The sequence below is a fragment of the Leishmania major genome, chromosome 17 (assembly GCF_000002725.2).
Source record: "Leishmania major strain Friedlin complete genome, chromosome 17".
NCBI lineage: Eukaryota > Euglenozoa > Kinetoplastea > Trypanosomatida > Trypanosomatidae > Leishmania > Leishmania major.
Window position 1 is genome coordinate 507,998 of NC_007258.2, and position 12,713 is coordinate 520,710.

At 60.7% G+C, this 12,713-nt stretch overlaps 2 protein-coding genes across 2 annotated transcripts; both read left to right on the forward strand.

Annotated features, from left to right (window-relative positions):
- Window positions 1-5,679: 5,679 nt before the first annotated feature.
- Window positions 5,680-6,978, forward strand: LMJF_17_1040 (hydrolase-like protein; the record flags this gene model as incomplete). The annotated part of the gene is made up of 1 exon (XM_001682309.1): window positions 5,680-6,978. One exon carries the CDS (start codon window positions 5,680-5,682, stop codon window positions 6,976-6,978), a length of 1,299 nt encoding a protein of 432 aa, XP_001682361.1.
- Window positions 6,979-7,811: 833 nt separating this feature from the next.
- LMJF_17_1050 (hydrolase-like protein) lies at window positions 7,812-8,984 on the forward strand (the record flags this gene model as incomplete). Its single annotated transcript, XM_001682310.1, has 1 exon — window positions 7,812-8,984. One exon carries the CDS (start codon window positions 7,812-7,814, stop codon window positions 8,982-8,984), a length of 1,173 nt encoding a protein of 390 aa, XP_001682362.1.
- Window positions 8,985-12,713: the final 3,729 nt, after the last annotated feature.

The window sequence follows — 12,713 nt, forward strand, 5'->3', positions numbered from 1 at the left end:
AAGCGGCTCGATCAAGGAGGCGCTGCTCCCCTGTCCCTCAGCTCTCCCTCCCGCGTCCACAGTTCTGGTGATGGGCGAGCGCGCTTGTGCGGGAGTACGCTTGCGTGAGGTGCTGGCATGGGCCGGGCTCGTTTGTGGTCATCTCTCCCCGCGCTTCCTCCCACGTGCCCCACCGACGCACAGGCGTGCTGTGCAACACAATGCTCTGCCGTGGTGTTTCGTTATCTTGCGCTGATCCCTTCATGTTTTCACGTGTTTCTCCCCCTCCTCTCATCTCCTTTTCGTGCTTTTCTCGGTCATCAGACGTGTGCATGTTGTGCTCTGTTCTCCGGTGCGTTTCATGGTCGTCGTGCCGACGCCCATCCTGTCCAACCCCCTCTGTCTCGTTGGTTCCTTTCACCATGTATTCTTTCGTTGTCTGTGTGCGCGTGCGTCTACGCGTGGGCGGTCCCCGCTCCCCATGTGTCTATGCTTTTCTACGATGATGATGTATGCCTCTGTGTTGCGGCAGTGTTGCTGGCGTTGTTACTCATTCGCTGCACCACTCGTCCTCTCTTTTTCTTTTTCTGAACTCTGCCGTTGCTGTTGTGGGGCAGGGGTACACGCATGCACACCCACACACAAACACACCCACACCCACACCCACACCCACGCACAGAGGCATCGCTCTTTCTTGTGTTCCTCCTTGACCAGGGGGCACGGCAGCAGCTACGGCAGCGGATAGCAGACAGCCGAGGAGAGGAGGATGAAGGGGAAGTGGCGTCGACCATTGTGTGGACGTCCTTCTGTGGCGTGTGCGTTGTGTAGCTACATATATTTTTTTTATGTTTGCGTGTGTTCCATCCTGCGTGTGCCACGTATTCTCCCCCACCCCCGCTCCCCATTTTCTTCCCCTCGCTGTGCGAGTATCGGCCGAAACGATGCAGTGGGTGGGGGTGGAGGGCGTTGAAGAGAGGGAGTGCGTGATGGCGTGTGCGTGCGTATCCTTTTGTGTGTGTATACCCTTTTGCCTTCTCGCTGTCGTCTTTCCAGTAATTTATTTTCGCTTCTCCATCTGCAGCTGTTGCCCCCCCCCCCCCCCCGTTCCCCCTCCATCGTGCTCTCATCGCCTCTCTCCCTATTTCAAGTGTGTCGACACGTGCTCGAAGTCCATGTGTCAGGAAGCGTCTGCCCTCTGTGTGCCCTTGCCTCTCCCTCTCTCTCACACCGTCACATAATCAGATGACAATGATGTGGTTGCTTGCCGCACTTTAGTTTGTTGTGTTTTTCTCTCTGTGTGTGTGCGTGTGTGTGTGTACACGTGCGTGGACTCGTTGCCATCGCCACCGGTTTCTGCGCTTCTCGCTGATGCTCCCCCTTCCCTTCCTTCTTCCCACCACTTCCACACACACACACACACACACACACATGCACACACACACATGCACACGCATCAGTTTTTTGGTTGTAGGGCTGCGTTGCTGCCGACTTGTGCAGGCCCTTTCCCCTCTCAGTTTCCAGTCGATGCACCGTTGTTGGTCGTCTTCCCCTCCTGGTGGTGTCTTGCATGTATGTTTTTCTTTCTTCGCTTCCCACTTGCCGTGCTTTGATGTCCGTGTGGTGACTGTGCTGTGTCCTCCTCCGCCCCCGCCCCCCTCCGAGCTTCTCTTTTCTCTACATGTCTAGAGAGCTTTGCCCCGCCCTGCGCGCCTCGTCTTTGGCGTGCTTGCATCTCTCCTTCCTTCCCCTTTTCCAAAGATGATGAGGCGAGACGTCGACGAACCGCAGCCCAAGCAGGCGCTTGCTTCCATCCAACGGCTGCCGTCTCACGTCGCTTGTTTTTCTTGTTTTCCCTTCGCACCCTGCTCATGCCTGCGCGCATGCGCTCTGCCCCCCCCCCCCTGCGTCTATCCCTCTCTCTCCCTGTCTGCGTCTGTCTTCTTCCCTCCACAGGGCGACGAGCGCGGGCGTGCCGCGCGTTGCTTTGTTTTCACTTCCACACGCGTATGCACCACACACACACACACACACACACACACACACGCACACCCCTGTTCCCTCTTCCTTTCCCGTGCTCTGCAACCCCAATACCGACACGAACAGCACCGCCACACCAGACGCAGCCGCCATGTTCATGTGCACCAAGACTTCGTTGCCTCCACGGGTCCCCTCCCCTCTTCTTCCTTCGCTACTCGGCCCCTTTCGTTCCTCTGCGCCCGCCTTCCCCGTACCATCGCTATCGGCGCAGCGTCGCGGCGATGGCGGTGAAGACAAGTTCTTCTTCCTGCTTGCCTCCCTTTCGAATCTTGCGTTGTCGTGGGCTTCTAGTTGTCTTCGTGTATTGCGCTCGTCCCTTCCTATATTTTGGTTAGTCGCCCTTCCACCTGTCTCCCGGACATACTTGTAACGCACTCCTTCTTCGTCAGTCTTCAGCATCTCGGGCCTGCCACTTCCTCTCTTCCCTCTGCAGCCTCCCCTTTTTTTGTTGGCTGGCACCTTGCTCAAGTCCTCGGCCACGCCTCCACTCTCCTAGCTCGTGCGCGTATGCCGGTGTGCGTCCGCGGATGAGTCGAATTCTTGTCTCATCATCCTTTCCCACCACGCAGACACAGAGAAAGTCGGATAGGCGTGCAAAGACATCACAGACTTGCACTTCAGCGCTGCTGCCCCGCCCCCCTCGCTCCCTCTCTGGTGCATTTCTTCGGCTGCGTTGTCGTTGCTGTGGCGGCGCTGACCGTTCTCTTCAGAGTTCTTTTCTTCGGTTACTGCGCTGGAAGCCTGCTGTGGTCTTGCCCCGCCTCCCCGATTTGTTTTGGTGTGTGTCTCTTCTCTCCGCCCTCCGCCCACTCACACCACACGTGTGCGTGCGCCTCTTCACCGATGTAGCGACCCTTTCTCGCATTCTTGGTGTGTGTGTGTGTGTGTGTGTGTGTGTTCTCTCGTCTTTTCTTGCACCTGTGTGGTGGCGTTTTGGGGCGGCCGCATCCTCAGTCGGGATGAGGGCACCGCTGAAACACGTGCGCGGGCATAGCTGGAGAACATTCCGTGGCGAGAACCGCCCTTCTTCGCCCCGTTCGTGGGGCCAAAAGAAGCCTAGCATGCGTTCTCTGCATTGCAGAGTCGTGCGTGTAATGTGGCCAGGTCTTTCTCTCCACCTTCTCTCCACCCCTCCCCCTTCTTCCTCTCACCTCGTCTGCGGATGGCCCGATAAGAGGAAGGATCGGTGACCAGCACTCGGGCCATCAGGGAGGGGAGGGGGACCAGCGTATTCCTCAGTAGGTATCCTGCACAGGAGATCGCAAAAGCAGATGCGCGCGGCTTGCTCTTGTGTGCTTGTCTTTGTCGCACCACCGAATCGCCTCCGCGGATATCGGCATCCCGCCTCGCTCTCTACCTCGAATCCTTTTTATGGTTGTCCTTCCCCCTGCCCCCTGTATTGCTCCCCCCTTTTCCACGTGCGTGCGTCCGCCATGAGCTGACGTGACGCCCCCTGTGCGCTCGTTGTCGGCGTTTCACGTCTCCTCTCGATACCTCGTCCCTTTCTAGGCAACGATGACAGCATAGCGAGAGCGGAGAGCACGGAGAGCGGAGAGCGAGAAAGGAGGGGCAGCGGTGCTGCTTACTGCAGCCTCCTGCCGCGGCGGATGACGGTGAAGGTCCTGATGGTTGTCCGTCTCCTGCTCTACTTCGCACCTCGCTCTGCCATGTGGTTTGCCCCTCTCCATTTCTTCTTTCCTTTTTGGGTTCCTGTGCATGTGTATGTGCATGCGTGTGTGTGTGTGTGTCTTGCAGAGCACCTCCAGTCGTCTTCCCTTCTCTTTCTGATATTCTTTTTCGGTGTTTTACTTACACGTCTGTTCACCCCCCGCTCACCCCACCCATGACGACGACGACGACGGGGGGGGGGGATGAGGGAGGGGCGCACACCGCCCCGTGCGTGACATCTCCGGTGCCCTGCACATCACTGCGCTCTCTGTGTGAGGAGGCCAGGCAGTCCCTCTATCCCTGCGGAACGCCGGAGCCACTTGCGACGGTCACAGGGTCGCGCGCCTGCGCCGCAGCGAAGTCGGGGCGTCTCATCGCCACCGATGCCGACGGCCGCACCCTCGACGGCGTGGCGTCGGAGCAACCCGAGACAGCGAGCATGCCTGCACCACCCATACGACTGACGAGGCGCCAGCGCGACTCGAACACATCCCACCCCGCCATCGCTGCCCACTCGTGGGGGGAGCCTGCGCCACCGCGAGAAGGGGAACATCAGGTGGCGGCCGGCACAATGGGGGAGCGGGTGTGGGGCGGCACTGCGAGGGGAGGGGTGGATGAGTAAAGATCGGAGGCAGGGGTCGTGCTCAGGTTACTGAGCCGGTGCATTGCTGTGCTGGCCTGCCGAGCGCTGCTTCGCACCACGCGGATGGGACCCTGCAACGCGGCCGGGCGCAGTCTGAAGCCTGATCTGCCTTGCGACAGAAATGGGCGCGTTGACGGACGCGTATTCGCTTTCATGCTTTGTGTGTCTGTGCCCCCCCCCCTCTCCTTTCTCCTCCTCTCCCTCGGCGTGCGCTGCCACGCTTGCTCGTTCTTGCTGCAGAGTGTGGGGTGCTAACAGAGAAGGATTTTCTCCACGGGTCCGTTTTCTTGTTTTCCTTTGGTTTACGTCGTGAGGTGCTGTGATGTGTGCATGCGTTCCCGGGAGTGATTGCTTTCCTTCCCTCCGCAGTCCGTTCCCACGCGGTGTAGAGCCCCTCTCTCGTATTTCTTTGCTGCGCCTTCTTCTGATGCTCGAGTCTCTCCCTCTATCCATGTGTGCTTGGTGCGGTGTGCAAGCGTGTGGGCACATCTCCCACACCCACGCATCCGTGTCTGTGTCACCTCTCCGTCCTTGACCGCAGTGATGTGTCACGGCTGATGCTGATGCGTGGACGGAATTCATGGTGCGGCCGACTTCGACGTGTTTCTCTCTCTCTATCTCTCTCGGTGTGTGTTCGTGTGCGTGCGCCTTCATTCGTATGACTTTGTCTTGCCCTCGCTGCCCCTCCCTTCCCACTGTTGCGTCCCTCGTGGCATCACTCGGCTGTTGTTCTTCCCCGCTGTTTTCCCGGTGTCTTTCTCAAGTGCTTGTCTGTCTGCAGTGGTGCCTCGGCGTGCGCCAGCTCACCCCTACCTCATTCTCCCACCCCCTGTGAATCTCCCACCACGTCCACTGTGCAGGCGTTCATGCAGACCACACGCATGGAAAGGGGACGAACACCCGATCCACACGAAGACACGGGCGCTCCCCCCCTCTCTCTCTCTCTGCGCATGCACACCCTTGACGAGTGTGAGGGGGACGACGCTGGGGCTTGGGTGCTTGCTTGTCTGTCTGTGTGCGTGTGCGCGTACGTGTGCTCGTAACGCGTAGGCAAAGGGCGGCGCTCCGCGAAGGTGTGCCGTGCCCTTTTCTTGAAGGAACGCAGTGCGTTCGCCTGAGCCCTGCATTTGCCAGCCTCTCTTCCTTCCTCTGCTCTCCGCCTCGTCGTCAAGCTGCTGCGGAAGAATGCTTTCATGCCTCCCTGTGCTCCATACTCTCGTGTGCGTGTGTGTCTCGTTGTGCCTCGCGCATGCCTCCAACGCCTTCTTCGCACTCTTGCTGGCTTCCGCCACGCTCAACTCCTTCTCCACGGATAACACCCATTTTCACTCAGGATCCACTCACATTGCTTCATGCCTGACCCTGCTGCACCGTCAACATTGTCCCCGCCTCAGCGGACCGCTGTGCTGCGCCCACGCGACCAGCTTGCCGAGGTGGGCCGCTGTCACAGCACGGGACGCACAATTCGCCTCTGCTACAACACCTTCGGCGCGGCAAAGAATCCGTGCGTGCTACTCGTCATGGGCCTCGCCTCCCCAGGGCTCTTCTGGGATGATCGTCTGTGCACGTTGCTTGCGCACTCTGGCCCATACCACGTCATCCGCTTCGACAACCGCGACGTCGGCTGCAGCACCCACCTTGATGACTGCAAGGGTGGCGATGGTGTGTTGCCGGTGGGGCCGACCAGCTACCTGCGCTACGCCAACGCGGCGCTGCGCCCCGGAGCGCGATCGATCCGGGAGGTCTACACCCTTGATGATATGGCAGCCGATGCCTTTGGCTTGCTGGACGCGCTGCGCATCCGCTTCGTTCACCTTGTCGGCTCGTCGGTGGGCGGCATGATTGCGCAGTGCATGGTGCTGGCGCACCCAGAGCGGGTTCTCTCGCTGACACTCATGTCTACCCACTCGAGCTCTCCACACGCGCAGTGGCCGGGGATACGCGACATCATGAGCTTCATCTCACTTGCGCCCAAGTCGACGTCGGCCAGGTACGCCAGTCGCATCGCACGGGCCACGAGCGCAGAGGAGCGGCAGCGGTTGTGCGCGGAGAGGGATGCGAAGCGGGTGACTGCTTACGCGTCTAGCTTCGCCAAAGTGCTAGAAAGGATGTCTGGTGACCAGAGCAAGTATCCGTTTGATCATGTCGCAGCGCAACGGCAGATGACGCGCATCTTCAAGCGCAGCCTCTGCGTGACCGGCGGCCCGCGGCAGTTTCTGGCGCTGCTGAACGCGCCCTGCCGCGACGACGCGCTGCGGCAGCGCATCACCAGTGTTGCACCGATGTCGCAAAGCAAGGCGGGGGGCGACGTCGAGAACATCAGCAGGCATGCAACCTCAGCGATCAAGACGCCTTTTTACGTACCCACCATCATCATCCAGGGCGACTGCGATCCACTCGTGCCTGCCTCCAACGCGCGTCACCTCGCTTCCGTGATAGCGGGGAGTCGCCTCTACGTGGTGGAGGGCATGGGCCACACCTTGATCCCCGCCTTGAGGGACACATACATCCAACTCATACGCGATAACGTGCGCGCTGGTGAAGCTGCGGCGCAGTCGTTAGGGCGTAAGTCTCAACGAACTACCGCTGCTGCCGCTGATGGCGGTTTGTTTGCCAAGAAGCAACCAGTGAAGGCCGCCTCCCGGCTGTAAGGGGCCAGGGCGGTGGGAGAGATGGGCGCGCCATCCGCGTGCACGTGCTTTCAAAGCCGCCTCCTTGCTCTCCGTCGGCAGCACAACGCTGCACTCCGGATTTCCTTTTCCCAACTTGTATGCTCTCTCTCTCTTTCCCCTAGTAGATGGAGCACCTCTACTCGAAGCGTACACTCACCGACATACTCGTGAGCACAGAAGGATGCGGTGACTCGCTCTCGACTCCCTCTTTCTGTTGTTTTCGTGGCCTTCATCAACTCTTGCGCGCGCCTTATTTCGAGTGATGTGCTCGTGCTCGAAGCCGGTGACGGAGGTGCGCGTGCGTGTGCGTGTGGGAGGGAAGAGAGTTGGCCAAATGCGGCTCAGAGCTGATCCGCTTCGCTGTGCGGCATGTACTCCGCTACCGCCCTCCACCCTCGCCCGCTTCCGCATCGAAAGAGGGGAGGGGGAGCTGCACGGGTGCGAGGGGAGGCCCTCATCCCCGCCACCTTTCCACCCCGGCTGCCGCAGGCGCACACGCGTGTGGGCGGGGGCACGTCCTTCTCACGCCGTACGGGCGACTCGCTTGCGCCTGCAGCGGCCCTTTTCTCTACCGCTGCGCTCTCCTCTCTGCTTCGTTCTTATGCCCTGCTCTGGCTCGCCCACCTGCGGAGGAGGCGAATACACACCTTGTCAAACAAAGAGCATCCGCCCCCCCCCTCTGCCCCCTCCCCTCCTCTGCCCCACACAAAAAGTGAAAAACTCGGCAAGGGAAAGAGGAACGAGTGGCGCTCTCAGTTTGGTCCATCTGCGCACTCCCCCTTCCTCACCTTCCCCTCGCCAACAGACAGAACATGCTTCAGCATAACGACGGCGGGGACGTGGTGGTGAACGCGGGATCGACATCGCCGCATCCACAAACAGCGACGAAGCAGCCTACCATTCCAGAGGACATGGACCTTCCACCAGCCATCTTTGAGGAGCTTCGCCGCATCTTCCCACACCCACCAGATGACGCCTTCGTCTCTGTTGGGCGCTGCGCCAGCACCGGCAAGGACATCACGCTCTGCTACAGTGCCTTTGGAGATCCGTCAGACCCATGCATTCTTCTCATCATGGGCATGAACGTGACCTCGCTCTTGTGGGACACCCGTTTTTGCGGCTACCTGGCTGCAGCCGGGTTCTACGTGATTCGCTACGACAACCGCGACGTTGGCCTCTCCACGCACTTTGACGAGTACCCGTCGCCGTTCATTCTTCGAATGGCGCTGCCTGCCTGGGCGTCCATCGGCGAAGGCTCCTTAGCGTACACGTTGGAGGACATGGCCGAGGACGCCGCCGGCCTTCTGAAGGCGCTGAAGATCAGCCAAGCGCACATTGTCGGCTGTTCGATGGGTGGCATGATTGCGCAGCTGTTGACGTTGCGGCACCCAGACATGGTGGCGAGCCTGTGTCTTCACTCCACCTCTGCCGGTCCCGTCTGGCCCAGGGCGTCGCTGCTGATGAACATCCTCGACCAGCCAGAGAGCACCCGTGATGTGCACTCGGTGCTGGACTACCGCGTGCGCTTCTTCAAGGCAGTCGCAGGCGACATGACCTTTCACGAGCACGAGTTCCGTCTCGGCATGTGGTTCGACTTTGCGCGAGCGCCGTACCAGGGAGGCGGGCGCCGACATCTGGCCGCGATTGTGCGCTCCAAGGACCGCAGCGCTGCCCTCAAGGCTCACATCAACCGACTGACCAGCACCACGGCAAGCGGCAGCGAGCGTGGCAGCTCATCACTGCCGGCATCGGGCACGGCGCCGTCGCGGTGCATCCCTGTGGTGGTGCTGCACGGTGGGAAAGACCCGCTGGTGGTGCTCTCCAACGCGCAGCATCTCGCCAGCTGCATCAACGGTGCTCGACTGGTCGTCTTTCCGAAGATGGGTCACTACTTCTCCAAGGAGATGTATCGAGCCATCGCGGACGAGATTATTCTGAACGCGCGCACGGATGCGACAGCCATCGTGAATGCGTTTCCATCATGAGCTGCCGCTGAAAATGCACAACCCGACACGCACCTATACATGCAGAAATGTCAAGCATCGTCAGGTAGCCTTGGGGCGTGGGGGTGCCGGGAGGCGCATCATCTGTTTTGGTGAACACTGTCGTCACAGGTACACACCAATGTGCGCGCGCACGCACACGCGGGCGTGCAGACGTGCGTGTGCATCTTTCTCTACCCTTTCTTCGCTACAACATGACGGGAGCACCTCCGAGTTGCGCCGTCGAGCTCTTCAGACTCGCATGTGGAGAATTGCTACATCATATTGCGGGGATGCCACGGCTTGGTGCGACTCAGGGAGCAGCATGGCACATAGGCAGAATGTGCAGGGCCTTCGAGGGCCTTGACCCGAAGCTGGCCAGCTTCCTCCTCGAGCTCATGCAGCATGCACCTAGATCACCACCCCCTATTACCCGGCCGACAGATACCACCACTTCCGCCTCCTCGAGCAGCACCCCGGACGCGGCCAGCTTGGATCAGGCCATGCAGTCCACACGGGGTCTCCGTCTGGCGCCGATCGCGCAGCACGATCCCCCCCTCCCCCCCCCCCCCATACACACACACAGAAGGAACGAGGAAGGCCAAGGTGAGCCGATAAGGCGCATCCCTCCGACTCGTCGCCTGGGCCGGCTCGTTCCATGGCGACGAGGATTCTATCCGTGGTGCGGCGGTGGCAAGGCGAGCTGTGGCTGCGCACACGCGTCTCTTTCCCAACGTGTTCGTGGCTGGGACACGGACACACGCTGTGGATATCGCGTAATGCGAGCAAGAGAACCGCGACAGCAGCAACACTTCCTCGGTTTTATGTGCACTTCCTCCCTCTTATTTTGCCTGGAGGAGGGGTATGCGGGTGGGCCGGTAGGTGGGTGGAGGTTTGTGTGTGTGTGTGTGTGTGTGCGTCCCTCCCGGCGTTCGCGTCTCTCGCTCTGGATGTCGCTGCGCTGGGATGTGGTCCACCCCACCTTTCTCCACCACCGACACTCGCATACACCCTCACAATCTCCACAACCCCCTCAACACACAAACAACTGAGCAAATCGTGGCTATTCTGTGAGGGTGTGAGCGCACCTGTGTGGGCGCCATATGGACAAAGGCACGATCCTACAAGCACGGGAGAAAGGGAAGGGGTAAAGGAAGCCAGCGGCGCCCATGAAGGAAACCTTTTGGGCGTGCTTGCACGTGTATGCGCACAAGCTGGCTGCTGCTGTCTGACTTTACGCTGCTCGGCAGCTCTTTCCCCTTCTCCCCTTCTCCTCACTGTGGCGCTGCTGCGGGAGCAGCGACAGACACGCTGACCCTGACCTCCTCCATGCTCGCCGACGCAGTTGCACAGGCCCTCCCTACCGCCCTCGTTTACCGGTCAAGTCCGAATCCTCAAATGCCCGTCTTGTGCAGCCAGGAGCGTTCGCGGCGCTGATTCAGGCACCAACACGACGGCCACCTCTCCCTGCATCGCATCTTCCTCGCAGTTCTCATTTTCGAGTTTCCGCCGTCGGGGCACCGCACACGCTCTTTTCGTGCATCTGTGCAGGCCAGTCAGCGCTGCACTCGCTTCAGCCGTTCGTTCCTCCTCATCGCCGCAGCAGCCTTCCCACTTTTGCTATCCCTTCCCTGTTTTGCCCCGCCTGAGCCACCTAACCTACCTGACCTGCGCACGCACGCACGCGTGCCGTACCCATCGCCCCTTTCCGCACCTCTTCACACCTTTTCATTTGCTGTTTGAACCCTGCGGCCCTCACCGTCGCCCCCCTCCCTTACATAGCCTCCCCCCCTTCCCGCTACTCTCGTTTGCTGCACCCCCCATGCTGTCCATCACGCGCGTCTTCCTTCTATAGAGGCCATCTGACTCGTCTGCGTAGGGCGTAGGGCGTGCGCGCCCCTGCCGCTCCTGTAGACGCTTGTCCTCCTCTATCGATCCCCATGACCCCTTACACTGCTTCACCTTTTGGTCCTCCTCTCTTGGGTTGCGGCATCGCTTGTGCCTCGGGCGCGGCTGCCGTGATCTCCTCCTCGCCACCCTCACCCGGCACCGAAAATGGCGAAAACTCAAACCCATGCCCCGATGCCCTCCCCACCTCTCCTGAATAAGGGGGACTTCGGCGTGGCACGCGTGCGCAGCGCACCGCGTGGAGTGAGGAGCGGCTGGCCCACTTCCCGGAGGTCCTGCCGGGTGCAGGCCCGCTGCTGGGCGTGGTAGCGCTGCTCGGCAGGCTTTCTCGACGGTTTGCGCTACTCCGGCGACGTGACAGTCCGCCCGTGCGGCGAGCAGCAGCGGGTGGCTCGCCATCTGTGGACTGGCTCGTGGACGTGCTTCGTGCAGCGGACGACTCACTACTGGCGGTGCTTCATGCACGCTGTGTAGCGACTATGAGTGCTGATACTGTGTGTGCGGCCACGCGGCTGGAGCGGTGACGCTGAGTAGGCGAGTTGCGGGAACTGCTGAGCACGTGCGAGTCGATGTGTGGACAGGCCGCACGCAGATTGCAGGCACGTGCCGAGGCCTGAAGCAGGCAGCGGGGTCGGTGATTTAGGCAGCATGCCGGTCGAAGGTTACGGTCGACCGTGACGACGCTGAGGTCGCCCCACCTCTCTTCCCCTCCCCCGCCGGCATGCGGGTGCAGGAGTGGTTCACGACAGTGAGGCGGGCGATGTGTGCCATGGAGGGAAACAACCGCCCGGGAGGCTGTGCGCGGCGCCAGCTGGAAGCGTGGCAGCGGATCAGCCCGGGCGTGTCTTGCGACGACTGCGGGGCAGGGCGTGGCTCTTGATGGTTCCTGCTTATGTATTTTTGTGGTTTCTCGAAGGGGGCGGGGCGGCTGTCCTCCAATGGATCGCGTTTTATCGCAGGGTGGCCGATCGCTGGTCGCGCGCGTGGAGGGGGCGACACGGCATGCCGCCACGATGAGCACGCGATGAGGGCACGGCCTCGCTGACCGTGTAGGTTCCTTTCCGTTTTTGTTTTCTTGTCTGCTCGAGCTGCGGCTCCCCTTCGTTTGGATGGCGCCTCTGCCATCGCTGCTGTTCTCAGGGGCGATCCCCACACCGTCATGCAGCCAACGTGAAGCCACATCACTCCGTGACTCGTCGTCCATACGTGATTCTGCACCCCGCTACATAAATTTCAGCGAAACTCTCGCAGATGGTCCGAACCGTGATCCTGCACGCCAAACGCGAAGGGGCGCAAGGGGCGGCGCGGGGAGCTGAGACCAGAGGCTGGAAGCAGAGGTGGCTCCGTCCTCTTGTCAATACGCAAGCAGCGTCATATACGCGTAGCCGATGCTCTTGAATGGTGCGCCTTCTGCGCCTGTCGTTATGGCCTCGGCGTTTACGTCGCGATGGCACACTTATCCCCCCCCCCCTTCCCCCCAGAGGTCGGATCAATGGCGACGAAGCACATGCCGACTCGCTGAATGCCCTCGGGTGTCACACACACACTCTCTCTCTCTCTCTCTCTCTCTCTTGTCTCTTCCCTTTGTATTTCTCCTCTCCCCGCCCTTCCTACGCTGTCGACGAACAGGAAGCGTTCTCCGCTCCCGCTGCCGCAATCTCTTCGTTTCTCAGGTCTGCACGCGCCTGCCGTTCTCACCCTCCGGTGCGGGGCGTGCATCTCTTGTGCTCTCTGGTTTTGTTTCTTTTGGTTTGTTGCTCGTGTGCGGTGTCTGTACAAGGTGCAGCGCTGTGGTACCGCGTGCCGCCGCCGCCGCCGGTGTCT